The sequence below is a fragment of the Brachyistius frenatus genome, unplaced genomic scaffold, assembly GCF_029030835.1.
Source record: "Brachyistius frenatus isolate BFR_SWC_R1_liver_20210118 unplaced genomic scaffold, ASM2903083v1 Contig_164, whole genome shotgun sequence".
Taxonomy (NCBI): Eukaryota; Metazoa; Chordata; class Actinopteri; family Embiotocidae; genus Brachyistius; species Brachyistius frenatus.
This window is the reverse complement of record NW_027210763.1, coordinates 224,372-245,117: the sequence shown is the minus strand read 5'-3', so window position 1 is coordinate 245,117 and position 20,746 is coordinate 224,372. Positions and strand designations below refer to the sequence as shown.

The 20,746-nt window shown below is 41.5% G+C and overlaps 1 protein-coding gene across 1 annotated transcript; it reads right to left on the bottom strand.

Moving 5' to 3' along the window:
• Positions 1-771: 771 nt before the first annotated feature.
• Positions 772-19,649, bottom strand: lonp2 (lon peptidase 2, peroxisomal). The gene is made up of 17 exons (XM_069716897.1): positions 19,321-19,649; positions 16,726-16,861; positions 15,589-15,696; positions 13,622-13,753; positions 13,275-13,397; positions 13,027-13,190; positions 12,661-12,755; positions 11,776-11,894; positions 11,551-11,690; positions 9,310-9,451; positions 8,678-8,828; positions 7,010-7,136; positions 5,804-5,943; positions 3,657-3,742; positions 2,752-2,959; positions 2,403-2,593; positions 772-1,653 (listed from the first exon to the last, which is right to left on the bottom strand). The coding sequence occupies exons 1-17, from the start codon at positions 19,551-19,553 to the stop codon at positions 1,423-1,425; spliced, it is 2,526 nt and encodes an 841-aa protein (XP_069572998.1). The 5' UTR covers positions 19,554-19,649; the 3' UTR covers positions 772-1,422.
• Between the last annotated feature and the right edge of the window lie 1,097 nt (positions 19,650-20,746).

Genomic DNA, 20,746 nt, shown 5'->3' with positions numbered 1-20,746 from the left:
CTGCATTCGGTATAAATCCAGCGTAATTCTTTCAGCGTGTTCGACTTTATAATGTTCAGGACCTGTGTGAGATTTTCTGCCGGAGTCCATTCATCCTGACATGGCTGTCGAAATATGGAAAAAGAATCACAGCACACCGGTGTTTCACATTTTGGCGACAGGGAAGAGACAGGAAAAAAAAAATCACATCTGTGGCACAGAGTTGAAAATACACACACACACACACACACACACACACACACACACACACACACACACGCACACACACACACACTGATCCAATTTGACCCCTTTGTGCATTTAATACTCAGTGAACATCTGAAGTGATTAAAAAAAAAAAAAAAAAAAAAACAGATTTTTGAGATTTCAAGCATCTTTACTTCAACTTTTATTTTTAAAAATCTTTCTAAAGTCTCTTTAAAGTTAAAATCCTGATGAATGAAATCACTGCTTTAACAAACTTAATTACTTTTAAATATCCTCAGAGCTTCAGGATAGAAATTTGCAATTCGAATGTGGTACAAAAAACGACTGCATAGGCTGTAAATAATGATTCTTTTTGATCATTATCGATTAATCTGTCCTTTATTTGTTTGATTAATTTATCGGTTCATCGTCCGGTCGCCGCTCGTCATCGCAAACTGGAGTTTAAAAATCTTCATCTTCGAGGGCTCGTTCGTCGTCTTTGTTTTCATTCACATCGACAGAAATAAACAAAAGATTAAAGACCAAAATTTTAAAAAATAAAAAAAAACGTAACGAGACAATAACTGAGTAAAATAAGCTTTTTTTAATTTCATCAACTGATTGCCTGTTAAATTGTAAAATATTTATATGTTATTCTATTGTTTTAATTCAGTGACGATTATTAAAGAAATCCTTTTTTTTTTCCTGCATCGCGACGTCGTTCACAACTCGTCGACTCGTTCTGCAGATTTTCAACTGACCAAAGAAAAGTGAACTAAACCTCAGACATGAAGGCTGTCGATGTTTGATGTGTTCACATAAAGCTACGAGATTTATATCATCAAATTAACGACAGTCTTTCAGTAACACAAAAAGTGGAAGATAATGAATCCTGAAATTAATTTAGCAAATTAATAAAACTTCCACTAGATAGCTGAAATCTGACTCCACTGAATCATCATCATCATCATCATCATCATCATCATCATCCTTCATCACAAACCACTTTGAACTCACTTTACTAATATTCAATATCATGTTACATATATCACGTATGTTAAAGTGACTCTGAATGACGGCTCGAATCATCTTTTCAATATGAAAATAATCCACTAAAATACCTTTGAACATCTTAAAGATCAATAAGGTGACTTTGATATTTCTGTGTGTGTGTGTGTGTGTGTGTGTGTGTGTGTGTGTGTGTGTGTGTGTGTGTGTGTGTGTGTGTTTTTCGCGCTACAGTTTGCTGGTGAGCTGAGGGTGTGTGTGTGCGCTGGTCGCCCCCGGAAACCCTCCGTCGAAGGAGGCGTTGAGCACCTCGTCGAGGCTCCCGGCCGTGATGAAGTCCAGGTCGGCCCGCACGTTGGCCGGCAGCTCCTCCAGGTCCTTCTCGTTGCGCTTCGGCAAGATGACGCGCTTCACTCCCGCCCTGTGAGCCGCCAGCACCTTGTCCTTGATCCCGCCCACCTGCGGAGGGACGGACCAATCACAAGTTAGACCTGCGAGCTCTGGATTTTCCGTCTGGTGTTGAATTAAGTCAAATTCAATTATTTTATTAACAAAAATAACTCTTCATTTACAATCAGAAAGGTTTTGATCCTGTTTTCTCATATGCAAATAAAACTCAGGAAACAGGAAGTGATGGTGTTTGTGGGAAATGTGTCCTTCACAATAAAATGATCTGATTAAATGTTTATTATCAAAGGAAGTGATTCCATATTACTGGATGAAAAGACGTCTCTTTGTTTGTTTCATCCAGCAGGTCTATGTGTTGAATGAACATGAATTAAACAGCATCTAAAGCTCTTATTTTGAAAGGCTGATGTAGTCCTTGTTTCTATATTCCAGTCACAGACGGTCTGTTCTGGAAATATACGCAGCTTTTAGGACCTTTTAAGACCTTTTAGGAGCTTTTATGTAACTTTTATCTCTGTGTTTCTTTAAAGTTCAATAAATAATTTTAAAAAAGAAGATTAGAACTGAAATATTGATGTGATGTGCAGCAGGATTATTATCACTAAGTTATTACATATTTATATTTAAGTCTCGGTTTAAAAAAAAAAAAAAAAAAAAGTTCTTTCCCACAATTTTACACAAGAAAATCCAGAAATAAATCACAATTTTTGAAAAAAATCAGCAGCTGAATACAAAATTTTTGGTCGCAGCAATCACAAAAAAGCTGTGCGACATCCAGGAGGGTCTGACGAGCGACTCACCGGCAGCACCAGCCCTCTCAGCGTGATCTCTCCCGTCATCGCGATGTCCGACCTGACCAACCGGCCGCTGAACAGCGAAGCCAGGCAGGTTACTATGGTAACGCCAGCAGAGGGGCCGTCCTTGGTGACGGCTCCGGCGGGGAAGTGGAGGTGGATGTCGGTCCCTTCTAAAGGATCCGGACCGCCCGCCACTGTTCACACACACACACACACACACACACACACACACACACACACACACACACACACACACACACACACACACACACACACACACACGGGTTTAAATGTTCACAAGCCTTTTAAAAGTGCCTCCAGGTCACGTGATCGCCTGCGTGTGTGAACTTACTGTTGGTCAGCTGGTAGGTTTTAGCGTTCGCTCGCAGCCAGCTGATGGCCAGGTGGGCCGACTCCTTCATGACGTCCCCCAGCTGCCCCGTCAGAGTCAGCTGACCTTCACCCTCCATCCGGCTCGCCTCCACAAACATGATCTCCCCGCCGAACGGCGTCCAGGCCAGACCGAGAGCCACGCCGGGCAGCGTGAGGCGCTCGGAGACCTTCTCACACACACACACACACACACACACACACACACACACACACACACACACACACACACACACACACACACACACACACACACACACACACACACACACACACACACAGAATAAAACAATCATCACAAACTCAGCAATCAATGTGAGGAAGAAGGAAGATTTTGTCCGTCTCCATCTTTGCTAGTTCGGAGCTGTTTGGAGCAGGAAGTGACCATATTTGGACGAGCTGGGGGAGGAGCCAGAGGTGGATCTGACCGATCTGATCGGAAACCTGACGATAATACGTCCCGCCCACCGATCGCTGTAACCTGACTGCACCACAGGCCTGTCAATCAAACAGACACGCCCCCAAAAACAGGTCTTCTTGAATCTTCTTTTCTAATGAATGAGGGATTATTTTCAGATGGACCTCCAGAAAACTAAGAAGAAGGAGTGACTTTAGCTAACAACACCGAGATAACTGATGGACACATTTTATTCACTTTGGATTTGATGAGAGAAGTTGAATGGGAGTCTATGGAGCCGGAGGCTTTTTGGAGCCGACCTCTAGTGGCACTCGGTGGTATTGCAGCTGAAGACACTTCTGGATCAGAACCATTTTTCAGTCTCTGAAGATATGAACTCTTCTTTTTACAGTCTGAGGTCTCTTGTGCTTGTTTGAGGTCTTTATTGTTGCTCACTCTTCCCCTCTTACCTCCATCTCAAACAGCGGAGGTCCCAGGATGTCCTTCAGGGCGACGTGGTCGATCACTATGGGCATCTCCGGTGGCGTCGCCTTGTCTGCAAACACACGGCAGGTGAAAAAAACCCAACTGATTCACGTCATTGCTGAGGAACCACGTTAGAGGAGTCAGAGGGCTGAACGAGAGATTAAAGGAAGGACCTTTCTCATTTATACATCAGGTGACTGCAGAGTGAGAAATAATCTCATGACTTCAGGGAGAAACTGGAGAGTAAACACACACACACACACACACACACACACACACACACACACACACACACACACACACACACACACACACACACACACACACACACACACACACACACACACACACACACACACACACAGGTGACACCTGTTACCCGGCAACACAGAAGGCTTTTTACAGAACAAAACCCATTTTTTCCTGCTTCTGTCTCCATCATTGGAGTTTTAAACCACCTGAATTACATTTATTCTCACTCTAATCTTAAATTTGAATCCTCCGACAATCCTGCAGAGAAGTTAAAAACTAATATTCTAAATATGAGCTTCTATGCGAGTTTCTCTCCACCGAACACGTCGACTGGAGTCAGCATATTTAGTATTTAGTTGGTTTAAAATCGAAGATGCTCATGATCTAGTTACAGATTCCTGAAGGTCTCAGATTCTCACCGTGTGATCCACTTCCCTATCCGATGAATTTATCGCTTCACTAATGACTGGAAATCTGCCGGCTCCTACATTAAAATCAGGTGACCTGACTGAAGTTGCAAATTACCGGCCCATACGTCTCCTTCTTGTCATTTCTGAGCTTGCAGAGAGACGGGCGGCTGATCAACTCACTGATTATTTAAATCAGATTAACTTCTTGCTGAAATTGGGACAGTGAACGGCTATTTTTGTGGAATGTCTTCGGTCTAAGTTGGACAAAGGTAGCGTAAGATAGGTACAAATTTAATCTGTCAACATTTTAGGACATTTTCATTGCCTGAGCTTTAAATCTTAAATTTTCCAAAATGAAAAAGAAAATGATGAATGGATATAATTCATTCCAATAAAATATGAATAATAACATGAACATTGAGATTAATCAAGGAAACCTTGTAAATTTCTGATGAATCATACCAATGACATGCTTCAACTGAATTTAATAAAACATTGATGACTTAAAAACTACAGACTTCAGATCATTAATCATCACTGATGACCCTGACAGAGAAGACAACGTTGTATTTAAACAGCAAGTCAATCATTACAATGTCTGTATTTTTGTGCGCGGCGCTGCGAGCTGCATGCTATTCTCAGCAGGCGGGCAGGACTCGTGATACCTGCTTTACATTTTACGTTTCATGAATCACTGAAAAAAAAGAATACGTTTCAGTCTCTTATTTGACCTTTGAACCAGTACTTTTCTGAGCGTTGTCGTTTCGTTGCTCTCACTCGGGTCTACTCTGCTGACGGCATTACACTTCTTTTCTTTTAAGAGAAAGTTGGAGCGCTTGTTTCGATGCAGCTGATATCCCGAATCATTTAAAAATGAGATCGCATAAAGCGCTGAATCAAGACCGCGATTTTAATACATTTAATTGTGCAGCTCTAACTGCTATATTTTCATAAATGACGTTTTGTTATAGATGTCAAGACAGAGTTGTTTAAAACTAACTTTTTCTCTTCTTATTTTAATTGTATTTTGTTTCGTATGCGGTGAAGCTGTTGAGCACATTTTCAGGGATGCTTTTAAAATGTCAGTGTTTAATAATGTGCACTGTCTCCCATAAAAGATTTTTGTGAGATAATTCTTTCATAATAAATGATGAATTGAGCGAACAGCTCTGTGACTTCTGCCTCGGAGTCCATTTCACGGAGGAGTGTTTCCTATTTGCGGTAATTATCTAATAAAAGCTGAAAGCACTGAACCAGAAGCTCAGTTTGACTCATAAAAGCCGGTTTTACTGTCACGCTATTTTCTGTTGTCCCCTGTTTTTTATCACAGACTTTTATGGTTTGCCGTTTTATGTGCAAGCTGTGTGCGAGCCGGCAGGTCTGTGATGACATGAAGTTAACCATCAAACTCCCCCTTTCAATCCCGCCGGCCACCAAGAGAGACGGAGAGCAAACAGACGGGCTCTCACCTCCCGGCCGGGTCGAGCTCTCAGGGGTCAAAGTCTCCGTCTTGGTGAGCAGGTGACCTTCGGCGACCTTCACGGCCACGGCTCGGCAGATCGCCCCGATCTTCCTCTCGAGGGAGCGCACGCCCGCCTCTCGGGTGTATCTGGAAAAAAAACAACAACGAACAAACAGAAAAATCAAAACGTCGTAAGTATCCCTCAGAAGATGAGTGTGAAGCTGTGAGCTTTTGGCTGTCGCTACAGCAACCAGACCGGAGTGTAGGTCGCGTCGGAGAGACCGTCTGCGATGCATCCCGACCGGCGGGATGAAGGCTGAACTCGGCCGTCTGTCTGCAGGATGTTCGCTCCGATCGAAAGGTCGCGGTGCCAGGTCAACATTCGATTCGAAATTCCACGTCAGCCTCAGATGTGAGCTGCCAGCTGGCCGCGCTCACCGCACATCACACACACATGAATTCCTCCTTCACAGGCTGGACGCAGCCAACGAAGGTTATTATCATTAAACTAACACAATTTAAAAAAAACTAGAGGAGAAAAAAACATTTTTGTGAACTGAAATGAAAAAAATTGAAAAACACGAGGGATTTACAAAATAACAAAACAAAGTGACAAACAAATTAAAATGACAAACTAATTCTTGCTTTCATCTTTGTCAATCTATTTCATAAATAAGAATTTTATTTTGGGTGGATATGAAGTTGGGATTATCTTTTAATGAAGCTGTGTCACAGATAAGAGCAGTGGTCTGGTAGTAGAACAGTTTGGGGAATATTTTTTAGGCATTTTTTTTTTTGCCTTTATTCGTCAAAGACAGTAAAGTGCACAAAGGAAATGGGGGAAGACAATTGGGGAATGACCGATGACTCTATATAAAAAGTGTTCGTAGCTTCCGGGTCTGAAAAATGGTTCTGATCCAGAAGTGTCTTCAGCTGCAATACCAGCGAGTGCCACTAGAGGTCGTCTCCAAAAAGCCTCCAGCTCCATAGACTCCCATTCAACTTCTCTCATCAAATCCAAAGTGAATAAAATGTGTCCATCAGTTATCTCGGTGTTGTTAGCTAAAGTCACTCCTTCTTCTTAGTTTTCTGGAGGTCCATCTGAAAATAATCCCTCATTCATTAGAAAAGAAGATTCAAGAAGACCTGTTTTTGGGGGGGCGTGTCTGTTTGATTGACAGGCCTGTGGTGCAGTCAGTGTGTGTGTGTGTACCTGCTGATTACATCCTGCGTGGTCTCCTGAGGTATGTGCAGCTGTTGAGGTGTCAGTCCATGCTGGTCCAGCTGGTTTGGGATCAGGTGACGGTGAGCGATCTCTACCTTCTCCTCCTGCGTGTAGCCTGAAACGATGGACAGTTAAAAGAACAAAATAAATGCAATCCAGCAGATACTGAAACCAGTGGAAGAACCTTTTCTTATTCCACAAAATAATTATTAAATTAATAATAATTATATTTGAAGTGTAAAAAGTCTCCCTTTTGAAAATAAATAAAATGCATTTATGTGAAAGCAGGATCTTTGTTGTAGCTGGTTGAGGTGGAGTTCTTTTATAACGGGTTTGCATGTATTTACAACAAATAATTATTCCAATTGTGGATTAATCAGCTGATTATTTCCTCCTTTAATTAACTTAAATTCTGAAAATGGTGAAAAATGACATCACAAGTGCTAGAATCAGAATTTGGTTGCACAATTGTTTTTTTCAACACAGGTTAGATTGTAAACAGTATGATAACCAGGATTTTTTTTTTACACCATAACATGCCGCTGCAACCCTATTTCATATATTGGTAGCGAGTGTTTTAACTGCTGGACCGTTGTGGTGTAATCAGATGCTTCTTGGTCAAATCCGACAAAGCTACAGAATATCTTATCAGCTACGCAGACGATACGCAGATTTACTCGCCCTTCTCCCCAAACAACCGACAGTCCCCTCAAATCACTTTGTAACTGCCTCAACACATCATTAACAACAAATAAAGATAAAACAGAGACTGTTTCATTTGTGAATAGCCATGAGAGGCACAGACGAGCTGACTATCTGCGTTGGAAAGCCCCTAAAATCTCAAGAATTAGCACTTAATCTTGGTGCTGATGAGCAGTCGTGTCAAAAACCAGCATTTTATCACAAACAAGATAAGAGATTTCCTGTCTGAGTCAGATCTGGAGAAGCTCATCCACATCTGTATATCTATCTGGAGGGATTAATGCGAATGTCTTCTGACTGGACTCTCCAAAAAAGTAAAACAGACAATCAAACAGCTTCAGATGATTTAAAATGCAGTTGCCAGAGTTTTCAACATGAGTAAAAGAGGAGAACACATCACTGTCGTTCTTAAATCACACACTGGCTCCCAGCATGTTACAAAATAGACTTTAAGGTTACGAGTCTATAAATCTCTAAAAAGCTATCTGATGCGATGCAGTGACATGAAGACAGCAGAACCTCTTGGTTCGCCTTAGAAAAGCCCTGACTGCACTTTGAATGCAAAAAAATTATTTTCAATTGTTATTCTTAAAGTTCTTCTCCTGTTTAAATTGAATTATTCTTGTTTTCTCTGATTTAAAGCTGTCTAAGTGTATCAAAAGATGCTTTATAAATAAACTTGCCTTGCTGGCAGCAATGACTTTGATGGTTGTGTGTGTGTGTGTGTGTGTGTGTGTGTGTGTGTGTGTGTGTGTGTGTGTGTGTGTGTGTGTGTGTGTGTGTTGCGCAACAGTGATTGGACACGCAGTTGGACCGAGTCGTCGTTTCATCTGTTTTCTCGACTGCACACTCTGCTTGAGATTAGTCAGCAGAACCAGAAGATGTTTGTCCGCCGAGATCAAAGGAAAGAGGCAGCGGAGCCCCGATTCCTCTCCTCCCGACAGCTGCACCCACCTGGTACCTGCAGCACCTCCATCCGGTCCAGCAGGGCCGGGGGAATGGTCGCCGTGGTGTTCGCCGTGGCGATGAAGAGCACTTGGGAGAGGTCGAAGGCCACGTTGAGGTAGTGGTCTGTGAAGCTGTGGTTCTGCTCCGGGTCCAGGACCTAAGGGGACACATGGAGACTCTTTCAGCGTGTTTTTTTTTTGTTTTTACTCAAAGGGAATTATTTTTAGCGGGGAAGCTAAAACAGACACAAATTGTTTTTAAGACAAAAGAAGGAAAGCGTACAAAAACAATTTTTTTTAATTTTTTTAAAAAGGGCTCGTTGAGGCAGCGGAATGAATCCTGACAGTTTCAGGAATGGTTGCAAAGGTTTGCAAAAAATATCATCACAGCGAAGTAAACTGATTCCACGGGAAATATCGAGAGTTTCGGTGGTCGGCTCCGATCGGTTAAAGCTGCTCCGGGAGTTTCCAATTCAACCTGATGCAACGACATGCAAACGAGTAACTGCAAAACCACTTGGGACCCAGATGTCCATGCAGCGGGTTCCAGTCCGATAACACCGGGCCGGCAAAGGTTCAGGTTCTGTTCAGGGAATCAGTCGAAGACATTTGATAAAGACGTCCGAGAGACACACTGACCTCCAGCAGAGCGGCCGCGGGGTCTCCCTGCAGGCTCTTCCCCAGTTTGTCCACCTCGTCCAGGAGGAAGACGGGATTGTTGACGCCCACCGTCTTCAAACCGTTGATGATGCGGCCGGGCATGCTCCCGACGTACGTGCGCCTGCGGACGGGACGGGAAGCGTTTCAAACTGAGACCGAAGGCCGACGAAGGTCAACAACAGATCTGGTCTACGGGTTGTTTTTTTTGTCGTGTCGTTTTCCGGAGCGCATGAACGATCGTTGAGCGTTTACAAGCTGCAAGCGTGAAACTGTGCCGATAAAACGGTATAAGAACCTTCGGGAACATTTTGAAGTGTAACAAATTGTGTAACGAACCGTTGGAGAACTTTCATCTCGGGATTCCTGCTGTTGGTATGTCGGACACGTTTCTCATCTGGCTGTGATAAAGAGTCTCAACTGTGTTTAGTGTCCTATAAAACAACAGGGTCATCCCTCCCCACCCCCGAGACTCCACTCACATAAACTCCTTTGGAAAGCAGTGAAATAACTGAGTGTGAACCTTTCAATGAACTGGAGTTCAACATGAATTTGTTGTTTGTGTTACTTCATGTGAGAGAAATGAAGAGAGGATTTTTGTCTCTCATCTCATCTCCATATTTGGCACACCCATTCATTAACCATTCATCCATCTGAGGGTGCTGTTGCACAATATTTGGAAAAGTCCTGGATCACCGTATTCCCGAAGTTAGGTCAAATAAAGCAGGCAAACCAAATCAAAGCCGACATCATCACACTAATGAAACGCACACGGTGCACACTGACAGCGCTGCTTCTCCCGGCTGCTCAACAATTTCCGAGCGACACCGACTTCACCCGCTCGTCCTCCGCGTTCAGATTTTTACTCGACCCTCCAAACGGAGGCTTCCTGTTCAGACAGTTTACTTTGGGCAAAAACAAAACTGAAGGGAAGATGATTTAACATTATCTGCAGTATAAACCAAATTTATAGCCGAATCCCTCTCAGTAAAGGGAGCCAAAATGTTGTCAGGTTTAAATTAACTTTAAGCTATAAAAAAAATCTGTACACACACATATATATATATCTCCTCAGTGTCCGTTATGTATCAGCCTAGTTTCCAGATCGTTTTCCAGATTTATTAACGCTGCAGATGTTACTCTGTTAACTTTACCATCTTTTGTGAGTTGTTCCTGTCTTCTGGTTTGAATTTGGGTCGTCTTTCCTGTTTGCATGACAACCTGCAGTACTGTTCAATTTATGTATGTGATGTTCCACTTTTATAACCTCCATATTTATGACTGTCAGGTTAGTTTGATCAGTTCCACTCAGATCAACTCTGTTGTATAATTTAGCAGAAATACACACAACTGTGGACCTCCTGTCAGAGAACAACTAAAAAAAACGGCATGTCTAACAATGAATGTTGAATGTTTTTAGGAGCCTGGACTGCGTTGGAAGGATGTCAGCAGGACTTTTTCCACGCAGGTCTGATCGTTAACAAATATGATTCTGTAGTGGAAATCACTGCATGTGCTCAGGAACACCTCTTAAAAACCCTCACTGCACCCACAAATGCAGGTTAAAGCTCTACCAAGCAAAGAAGAACCTAAACATGAACATGATTACGAAAAAAATCCCTCCACTGACGACCTCCACCTGTTCTGCAGCAAAACGAATGTTTGCGTCAAAGTGTCGACATATCTGTTCTTGGCAAAACACTCAAGTAAGTCTACATCCATGTCGGAGAAAAACTCCACACAGCATGTCCACATGCACCATTGTGTCTTCTCATCATTGTTCATTTAAATCAAACACAGTCGGACTGTCAGGGACGCTGGGAGCATGTCAGCAGGACCTTTTCCAAGCCGTCCGGTCACATCTTGCAGCAGCCTGTTGGACAAATATGCTAAATAAAATATGGTTCCATTGCTTTTCTCAGACAGGAGTCTATTCAGGAACAACTGAAGATTATTTTTTTTAATTAGCTCATACTGCTGCAGCACATGGAATTTGTTTCAATCATCTGTGCCTTGAAATAAGATTACAGTCTCACATATTCCTTGAGACCGAATTTGCCACGATGAATTATCATAAATCCTCGTATTTCAGGATATCTAAATATAACTGCGGTGACCGGTGTGGTCCGCTGGACCCCTCTCCCCGTCTCCCCCCACTCTGCACCAGACGACTACCGCAGTCCTAAAACCTCTGCTGCCGGAGACCTTGCGTTACGGGCATACCTGTGTCCTCGGATGTCCGATTGGTCACAGATGCCTCCCAGGGCGATGCGGTGGAACTCCCGGCCCAGCGTCCTGGCGATGGAGCGTCCCACGCTGGTCTTCCCGACGCCCGGAGGGCCCGTGAAGCACAGGATGGGGCCCTGAAGACAGAACTGCCGTTAAATTAAGATTCAAAGGAATCACTTCATGCAACACGGAGACATCGCGGCATCAATAAGGAAGCACCTTGAGCGAAGTCTTCAGCTGTCTGACAGCCAGGTACTCCAGCACGCGTCTCTTCAGCTTGTCCATGGCATAGTGATCGTTGTCCAATAGAGTGCGAGCAGCTCGGATGTCCAGGCAGTCTGACGAGTGTGTGAGTGAGTGAGTGAGTGTGTGTGTGTGTGTGTGTGTGTGTGTGTGTGTGTGTGTGTGTGTGTGTGTGTGTGTGTGTGTGTGTGTGTGTGTGTGTGTGTGTGTGTGTGTGTGTGTGTGTGTGTGTGTGGTGAATGTTGATGAAACGGATGTTTGAAAGAAAGAGAAAACAGCAAAGTTAGTGAAAGATTAACAGACGCAGAGGGACGAGTCAGCAGAATTGGAGAAGAAAGAAACAACACGAAGCCCAGACAGCAACAACAACAAAAAAACGAAGATCAGAAAGATCAGTCTGGTTTGGCGAAATGTGCCCAAACATCAAAGACAAACATCCTCCAAAATTGGCTTATTAAAAAAACGGTCCTTCAGATTTATTTTGCAGCACATACTTTGGTTATGACCTGTGATCCTGTTCACGACTGTCTTCAGTTGTGTAATGCTTAAAAAGAAACCCACCTAATTAGACACAACTAATTAGGTTAATTGGCAACAGATCAGTAACACGGTTGGGTATAAAAATTTATCTATGCGACATAATATCATTAAAACATTCAGAGAATCTGGAGACCAATATTTGATGGCTGTGATCTTCAGGCCCTCGGAAATCACTGCATGGACTCAGGAACACTTCTGAAATCCATTATTTGCAAACATAGTTGATTGTTGCATCCATAAAATGCAGGTTATATCCAGGATGGCCAGTGTTTAAGTTCTCTGAAGCCGGACTCATCTGAAGGGTTCAGTCATTTTCTTTACCTTTGGTGCTTTTGTTCCACGGCAAATCTACCATCAGGTCCAAGTAGTTCCTGGTCAGGGCGTATTCAGGCATGGACTGAGGCATCTTCTTCAGTCTGAAATCAGATTAACAAGATCAAATGTTACATCAATCTGACACAAATAGAAACAGAGCAGAAGAAGAGCTACTCATTGGAAAAAGATGGATTTTCACCAAAACTTTCTGGTTGCGCAACAAGTTTGTGTTTGTGTGTTTGATCTAAATATGGATTAAATGTCATCCAGGAGCATTGTGTCACAATTTCACCAAAAAAAGATACCTTTATAGTAAGTCCTTCTTTAGATAAATGACAGGATGATTGCGTAATCTGAGGGGGGAAAATTCACCTCTTGAGTTCTTTCAAGCAGACTTTGAATGCAGCTTCGGGCATGTTGGCCCCGTTCACCTTCCTCTCCAAGGACGCAACGTCGTCCCCGTCGTCGTCTTCATCCTCCTCGTCCAGGTTGAACCGTCGGCCTGGCAACGCTGCGCCTTTACGCACCGATAACACCTGAACAGATGAGAAACAGGGACGTGTTTGTGCGTGTGCGTATTTGTGCAGTTAAAACAAGAAGAAAACAAAAGGTGAGTTTACCCTCTTCTCATTATCAGGACTAATTTTCCTGGTTTTCTGCAGCAGCTTTAGTCCCTCGATCTGTCTGGTCAACATGGGCAGGGCCTTCTTAAAGCGCTCCTCCAAACTCAACGCGTCCAGGACCTGGAAAAAAACACATTTATTTTGAAAAAAAGTCTCTCTTTTTTTTTTTTACAGCATCTGGTGCTAATTTTCAAATGAGAAGCAAAATCTTTGATACCAGAATAATTAGAAATGTGCCACGATCAAGCTTTTCACTTTCTTCTCCAAAATCTTTTGTCTCGGTCCATTTAAGGTTTGCAGTTTTGATGTAGAGAATGTTTTTGATGTAGAGCCGACCGTCTCACCTGCAGTTTCTCCTTGTTTGAGGTGCGAATCATCGAGGCGACGACGTCAGGGAGAGTTTCTCGGGGCAGACTGTCCAGCAGACGCCTGAACTTCGCCACAACTGGAACAGACATGTCCAACATACCCAACAACTACACACACACACACACACACACACACACACACACACACACACACACACACACACACACACACACACACACACACACACACACACACACACACACACACACACACACACACACACACACACACTTTACTGACATTACAATGCATGTTTTCAGTGTGTTTCGTTGAATCCATCACAGCATTCTGCTGGAATAATCCATCGCGGTTTATCTCCGTAGCCAATGAGATGAATATCGTCTGTTTCGTGTTATTCTGATAAATGTTTGACGTTCCCAGAAGTTCGTTCAAAGTCTCAGGATTTCAGCCGGCGAGAGTGAAACCAGCTTGCACATGAATAGTTGAAAGGTTGAAAGATTTGAAGTCGTGGTTTCACGAAGGTGTGGAGAAGATGTCGGGTCTAAACGTAGAGGGGAAAACCGCTGATGTATATTCAGTTATTGGAGAGGTACGGCGTTCGTACGGAGACGATTTCAAGCAGAAACTGACATTTCAGCTTTCTGTTACTTGCTTTCACGCTTTATTATTATTAGTATTATCAATATATCACTGTCTTGTTAAGAAGATAAATATTATAAATATACTGCACAAAAATATTGAAGAATTCCTGTAACTGTTTTTTTTCCCAGCTTTTCCAAATTAAATTCTGATTACATCATACACACCCCAACTCATCTACTACCCACACACCTCGAGGTGGATCGTTACACCGGGTCTAAATGAAACAAAGGTCACAGGTTTAACAGAAATGTATGGCTGTGGTGTTTTTGAGGAATATGCTTCCTGCTGACAATGCGTTTATGGTCATTTATCTACAAGGACTTCTTTCACGTTTGAGCCACTTTAGCATCCCTAATGGAGTTTCTTTAGTCTGTGAGAAAGAAAATCAAAGCCAAATCTCCTCGGGGGGGGAAACAAAATGTATTAGTCACGTCTGAGCAACTGCTGTGAGCGCCGAACGGGTTCGTGTCTGTGTTTTAAAACTGATAGCGGAAGTCCCGTAATGCAAACGTTTCCCAGGCGGTTACCACACAGACTGAATGAATGAGAAGGAAATGTGGGGAGCATTAGGTAAGAGGCAGACGGAGGTCAAAGGTCAGGAACAGATCAGGTTATCACGTGTTTGGGAAGAATATTTATGTTTTCTCAAATCCCTCTTTCTGTTGTGTTTTCGGTCGCACGGAGAAAATCTTAACTGGACGAGCGTGTCGTAAATCACTCAGTTCCACTTGATGAATTTCACTTGGTAAAGAGGAGGCGGGTGACATTTCTATCATTTGCATAATAACAATAATAATAATAATAATAATAATATCTATACAGTACTTTTCACAACAAAATTAGAAAGTGTTTTACATGGTTAAATCATGAGTAAAATATTGCTGGAATCTGAGGTAAATTAAATCCTTCAAAATAAGAGCACCGGTATTTTCAGTGACCTCGTGGTGATTTTTTTTTTACCTTCTACGTCGTTGCCATGGAAACTACTCATCGGTGAGTGTTAGAAAAGTCGAAGTACGAGAGATTTGGTGAATTAAGACAAATTCTCTGTTGTGACTCTTATATGTCAGTTGAAGTGCCCAAAAGTTTTGCAGACATTTGTCAATGACAACGAACTCCTCGTCTTCTGATCGAATTCTTTTCACGTTAGTATCGTTGTTATAAAGAACTACTTTTTAAATAAACCTGCTTATTCGTGTTATTATTCGCTCATGTGACAATTTTTTTTTTAATTGTTTTGCAGGATGACGAGCTGTAAAAATCAATACTTTTTTTTTTTTTGACAAAACCTTCATCTTAAGTAGAAGAGAAGTATATTTTATTTGATGAAGTCTCCTACCTGTATGGCGGTTTGGTAAAACTTCAGCGACAGCTCCCCCAGCTCTCCATCCAGCTCGCCCTCCGCCGCCGGACTCGTGTACTGCTCCAGTTTATCCAGCTGCTCCACCTACGATAACCGAGTCACACACACACACACACACACACACACACACACACACACACACACACACACACACACACACACACACACACACACACACAGAGCGACATGTGTTTTTTTGGTTCTATGTTGCTTTAATTTTTTTTAAAAAAGGACCATTAATAACGCAGGATGCACTTTTGACAACGTTTCACTGGAAATAATAAATATTCAGAGGTTGAAGTTACCCGGCGGAGTTTCTGACCTCTAGCAGCAAATGTTTACATGTGCAGAGCTTTCGTTTGTTTAGTCCAGAAGGGCGACGTCACGTACGGTCCTGCTACCGGTTTCCTATTTTTTATTTTCTGATTTTAGTGATCAGCTGTTTCTTTTTTCATTTGTTTTATACGATCATTGTGTTGTTAAAGGCTTGTTACAATTCACTTGTTGTTTTGTTTTAAATGGCTTATTTTATGTGAAGCACTTTGTAATTTGAGTTTAGAAAAAGTGCGATATGAATAAAGTTTATTATAATTATTATTATATTGTTGTGATGACGGCAGCAGACACGAGGTAAATTCAAAGGGTTTTACAGAGGTGCAAAATAAGACATTAAAACTGCATTTAAACGACAATAAAAGAACATGCAAGAAAAATAAATATAGATTAAAAAGAGGATTTAAATGATCGGAAAGCCTCAGTAAAGAACGCTTTAAGCCTGTTTTAACACGCTCAATAAACACATCGATTCTTCTGTCCAGCAGTGAAAAAGAAACACTTGCTGCAGCTTCCTCAGTTTCTTTAATTGAAAATTATTTGGCCCCGCCCCCTTCCTCTACGTAGCAAAGATGAAGACCGTTTAAGGGTGGAAAGTGTCCAGCGTTTCACACTTATTCTCTTTTCTTTTGACCGTTTTGAGTGCATCATCCTGGTACTTGTAGTGCACTGCATGAGAGTATTTCTTACTGTAAATATTCACAATACTTTATGCATTCATCGGCCCAAAAAAAAAAAAAAAAAAAAAAGTTGGACATTATGACGAGAGTTCAGTTTTACCTCCGCCATGACGAAGGGCCGCTCCTTCAGCAGACTCGACACTCTGAAGCGACACAGCCCGGTGATGAGGAGGCTGTAGTGAGGCTTCGGCCAGTTGCTGCCCACCACCTGCACCGCGATGCCGGCGGTACCGACTCTACAGAGAGGAGAGAGGCAGCGGGAGAGCGTGAGGAGGACGCTGAGAGACGACATCCTCCGATCAAACGTGATCAGATGATGTGGATCAAACAGGTCTGTCATAAGAGGTGTGTGTAAAAACATTCGCTGGTGCAGATCTGAGTGTTTTTTCTGGACGAGCTGGTGAGCAGCGATGGGTGGTTCTGACAGAGAACCCTAGGGACACTAAGCCCCGCCCACCTATACAGGAAACTGCACCGCATGGCCTGTCAATCAAACCATGTAGGCCACCAAACATAGCTCCCTTTAAGGCCTGGGATATAAAAGTGGATGGAGACTCTGCTCTGAAAAGTGAAACCAATGCAATACCACTGAGGGCCACTAGGGGCTGGCTCCATAAAACCTCTGTCTCCAATACAAAGTCAGTAAATGTTTTCCAGAAGTCATCGTGGTGTCGTTGGTTAAATTCCCTCCTTCAGATCAGAGTTCTGGTCCTTCTGGAAATAATCACATCATGAATGCGATATTAGGCCTCAAAGAGAGGTATGTTTGGGGGGAGGGGGGGCGTGTCTGGTTTGATTGGCAGGCCTGGGGTGCAGTCACGTTTCCGGTACAGGTGGGCGGGGCATAGCTCCTAACCAGCTCACCCAAAAATGGTCACTTTGGTAAAGAAATCCCAGAATCGAAGCTTCAAAACAGCAGTTGAGTATCTGATTATGTTATCTGATCAATGACATGAAATTCAACTACAAAACTTCACAGATATGTTTTGAAAACATTCAATAATTTGTCCACCAGACGGAAGTGACAAGTTTATTTTGATCCCTTTATATTGTAAAAAAAAAAAAAAGCTGACATCGGTTATGTCTGAGGCTGTTGTGGCTCGAAAACACATCAACACACGTATTTAGAGATTAATCCGTCTTTTCTTCTCACATCTGTCACATTACTGAGGTCTGACACCGCTTCACTTTCTTTCTTTCTGTAGTCCAACGTAAAACACCTCGAACATACACGTGTTTCCTATTTTAATATGAGATTACATGTATCGGTGATTTTAGCTGGACAGAAAGAATTACATGTTTGTCTCTGTCACTGATTAACTGCTTCTCAGGAGAACCGTGTTTTTTTTAGTGTCCAGAGACAAGAAAACTGCTGTTTAGTAACCGGAGGCCCGGCGGGCCGCCGATGAAAGGTCGAAGTCAGCTTGGGATTGTTTTTGACTGATAAACTGTTTCTAGAACGAGTCACACTGCAGCAGCTGAAGAACGGACAGAAATGTCAATTAGTGTTATTAAAATGGGATTTTGTAAATCTGGCATCATAATGTTTGATCAATATTAAAGACTATGACAGCGGCACCAGTGAAACATTTTACTAAAATAGGAATTTTTTTTGCACTTGTAGAGTATTTTTACTTTACTGTACTAGTTCTTTTACTTAAATAGGATTTTTTTTTTGCAGGACTTTTACTTGTTGTAGAGTATTTTTACTTTACTGTACTAGTTCTTTTACTTAAATAAGATTTTTTGCAAGATTTTTACTTGTAGTATTTTTACTTTACTGTACTAGTTCTTTTACTTAAATAGGATTTTTTTTTGCAGGATTTTTACTTGTAGTATTTTTACTTTACTGTACTAGTTCTTTTACTTAAATAGGATTTTTTTTTTTTTGCAGGACTTTTACTTGTTGTAGAGTATTTTTACTTTACTGTACTAGTTCTTTTACTTAAATAGGATTTTTTTGCAGGACTTTTACTTGTTGTAGAGTATTTTTACTTTACTGTACTAGTTCTTTTACTTAAATAGGATTTTTTTTTGCAGGACTTTTACTTGTTGTAGAGTATTTTTACTTTACTGTACTAGTTCTTTTACTTAAATAGGATTTTTTTGCAGGATTTTTACTTGTAGTATTTTTACTTTACTGTACTAGTTCTTTTACTTAAATAGGATTTTTTTTTTGCAGGACTTTTACTTGTTGTAGAGTATTTTTACTTTACTGTACTAGTTCTTTTACTTAAATAGGATTTTTTTTTGCAGGATTTTTACTTGTAGAGTATTTTTACTTTACTGTACTAGTTCTTTTACTTAAATAGGATTTTTTGCAGGATTTTTACTTGTAGTATTTTTACTTTACTGTACTAGTTCTTTTACTTAAATAGGATTTTTTTGCAGGATTTTTACTTGTAGTATTTTTACTTTACTGTACTAGTTCTTTTACTTCAGTAAATTATCTAAATACTTTTTCCATCAGTCTCCAAAAACAGTAAACAGACCCAAAAAAAAAAAAAGGGTTGTATTTCAGAGAAAAATGGATCAAAGCCCGACAGATGTAATGTCTTCAGCTGTGCATGATCTCGTCCTGTAAACAGGACCAGGACCAGGACCAGCTGCTGGGTCACACCTCCAGAACACAAACTCCAGAAGTCCCTCCAAGTATTCACTGGTTATCCGGACAAACAGCTTCGAGGTCGGTTACTTGTGCAGAGCGGGGAGGTCTCCGGCGTCGTGCTGCGGGTCTCTGGTGTTGGGAATCACTCCGATGATGGTGCTTTTCAGCGACGTCCCCTTCAACAGCCGCTGGCTCACCAGCTGCATGTTCCGCGGGGAGTCCACGCTGAAGCGGACGGTGGAGCCCGGCAGCAGCACTCCTTCGTGGGTCAGCAGCAGCGGGAGACGGCTCGGTATCTGAATTCCGCCACCGGAGGCCATAGTCTGAAGTTTATTTTAAAAACAACAACAACAACAACAACAACCCGGGCGACTGTTTTTTTCAAACACAACCTCAGCAAACCGAAAAACACCAACCGTGACTACAGCCGAGTGTAAACACGAGACTTCCGGGTTATACTTTCAAAATAAATGTCTCGACGAAAAACCCCAGAACGCACGTAATTGACTTCCAGACCGAAAATAAACGGAAGTAAGTGTCCAAACATTAATACTGATAAATCAGAATTATATTAGGATTGCCTTCATGCTCATTTTGGCACCATTCTTAGCCCTGAAATCACTTGTAGATGCTTTTCTACTCCCTTTTCCTGAAACTTTTAACTTCCTGTTTGACTACGGCCAATGCCGAGGGACAAACTATACGTAATCGCATAACAATAAAAATGCACAAAAACAGTTGCAGCAGTGATGGAAGAAGTATTAAAATCCTTTACTTATGTAAAACTACCAAGGCGGCAGTGTAGAAATGCTCAATTTAAAAATAAATAAAATAAACTTAAATCTTTTAAAGTTGTGGTTTGGTCCCTCTGACTGATATATTATTATACATAGTTGCATTAAATGGAAATAATCAAGTAGTACATAAAATCGTACTTAAGTACATTACTTGAGTAAATGTACTAAGGTACTTGGATGGCAGGCTGTTTGTTTCTCTTTCTTTTTCTTATCTTTCTTAAAGCCTAAATCTGATTTGCTAATCTGATCTATTGCAATAATTGAAAGTAAGCAACATTTACTCTTTTTACTGTCATTGGTACTTTGCAAATTAAGACGATGAATCATCAATTTTTGTGTGTTTATATTGTTTACTGTTACTCAAAGAGTTAATTTAGCACCGAAGCAATACTTTGGATTTAAACCATTTGTATTATTTGATGTCATATAACAACTGTTATTGAGAGTTCTTGTATCAAAAACTCACAGACCATAAGCACTGTAAAATGATAAGGTCAATATGTATTTAATGACTCTTCAGAAATGTCTGGACTCAGGGTACGTTGATAAAAATAGTGATTTATTTTGTATTTCTTTCATAAAAGTATTGTCACATAGCATTGTCCATTTCCAAAAAATAAATATTGAATATCTTGCATATAAAAAAAAATCTGTTTTCTAAAATCTATCTTCAGACCACAGACAACAACCATCCATGTGTTTGCAGTCATCTCTCT

Bases quoted from the DNA above. Each gene is read 5' to 3' on its own strand.
- lonp2 (XM_069716897.1), bottom strand. From the start codon at position 19,553: ATGGCCTCCGGTGGCGGAATTCAGATACCGAGCCGTCTCCCGCTGCTG. The intron at 13,191-13,274 runs GTAAACTCACCT...TCATCTGTTCAG, and splicing joins GTCCTGATAATGAGAAGAGG to GTGTTATCGGTGCGTAAAGG. The intron at 1,654-2,402 runs GTGAGTCGCTCG...GTCCCTCCGCAG, and splicing joins TGAGAGGGCTGGTGCTGCCG to GTGGGCGGGATCAAGGACAA.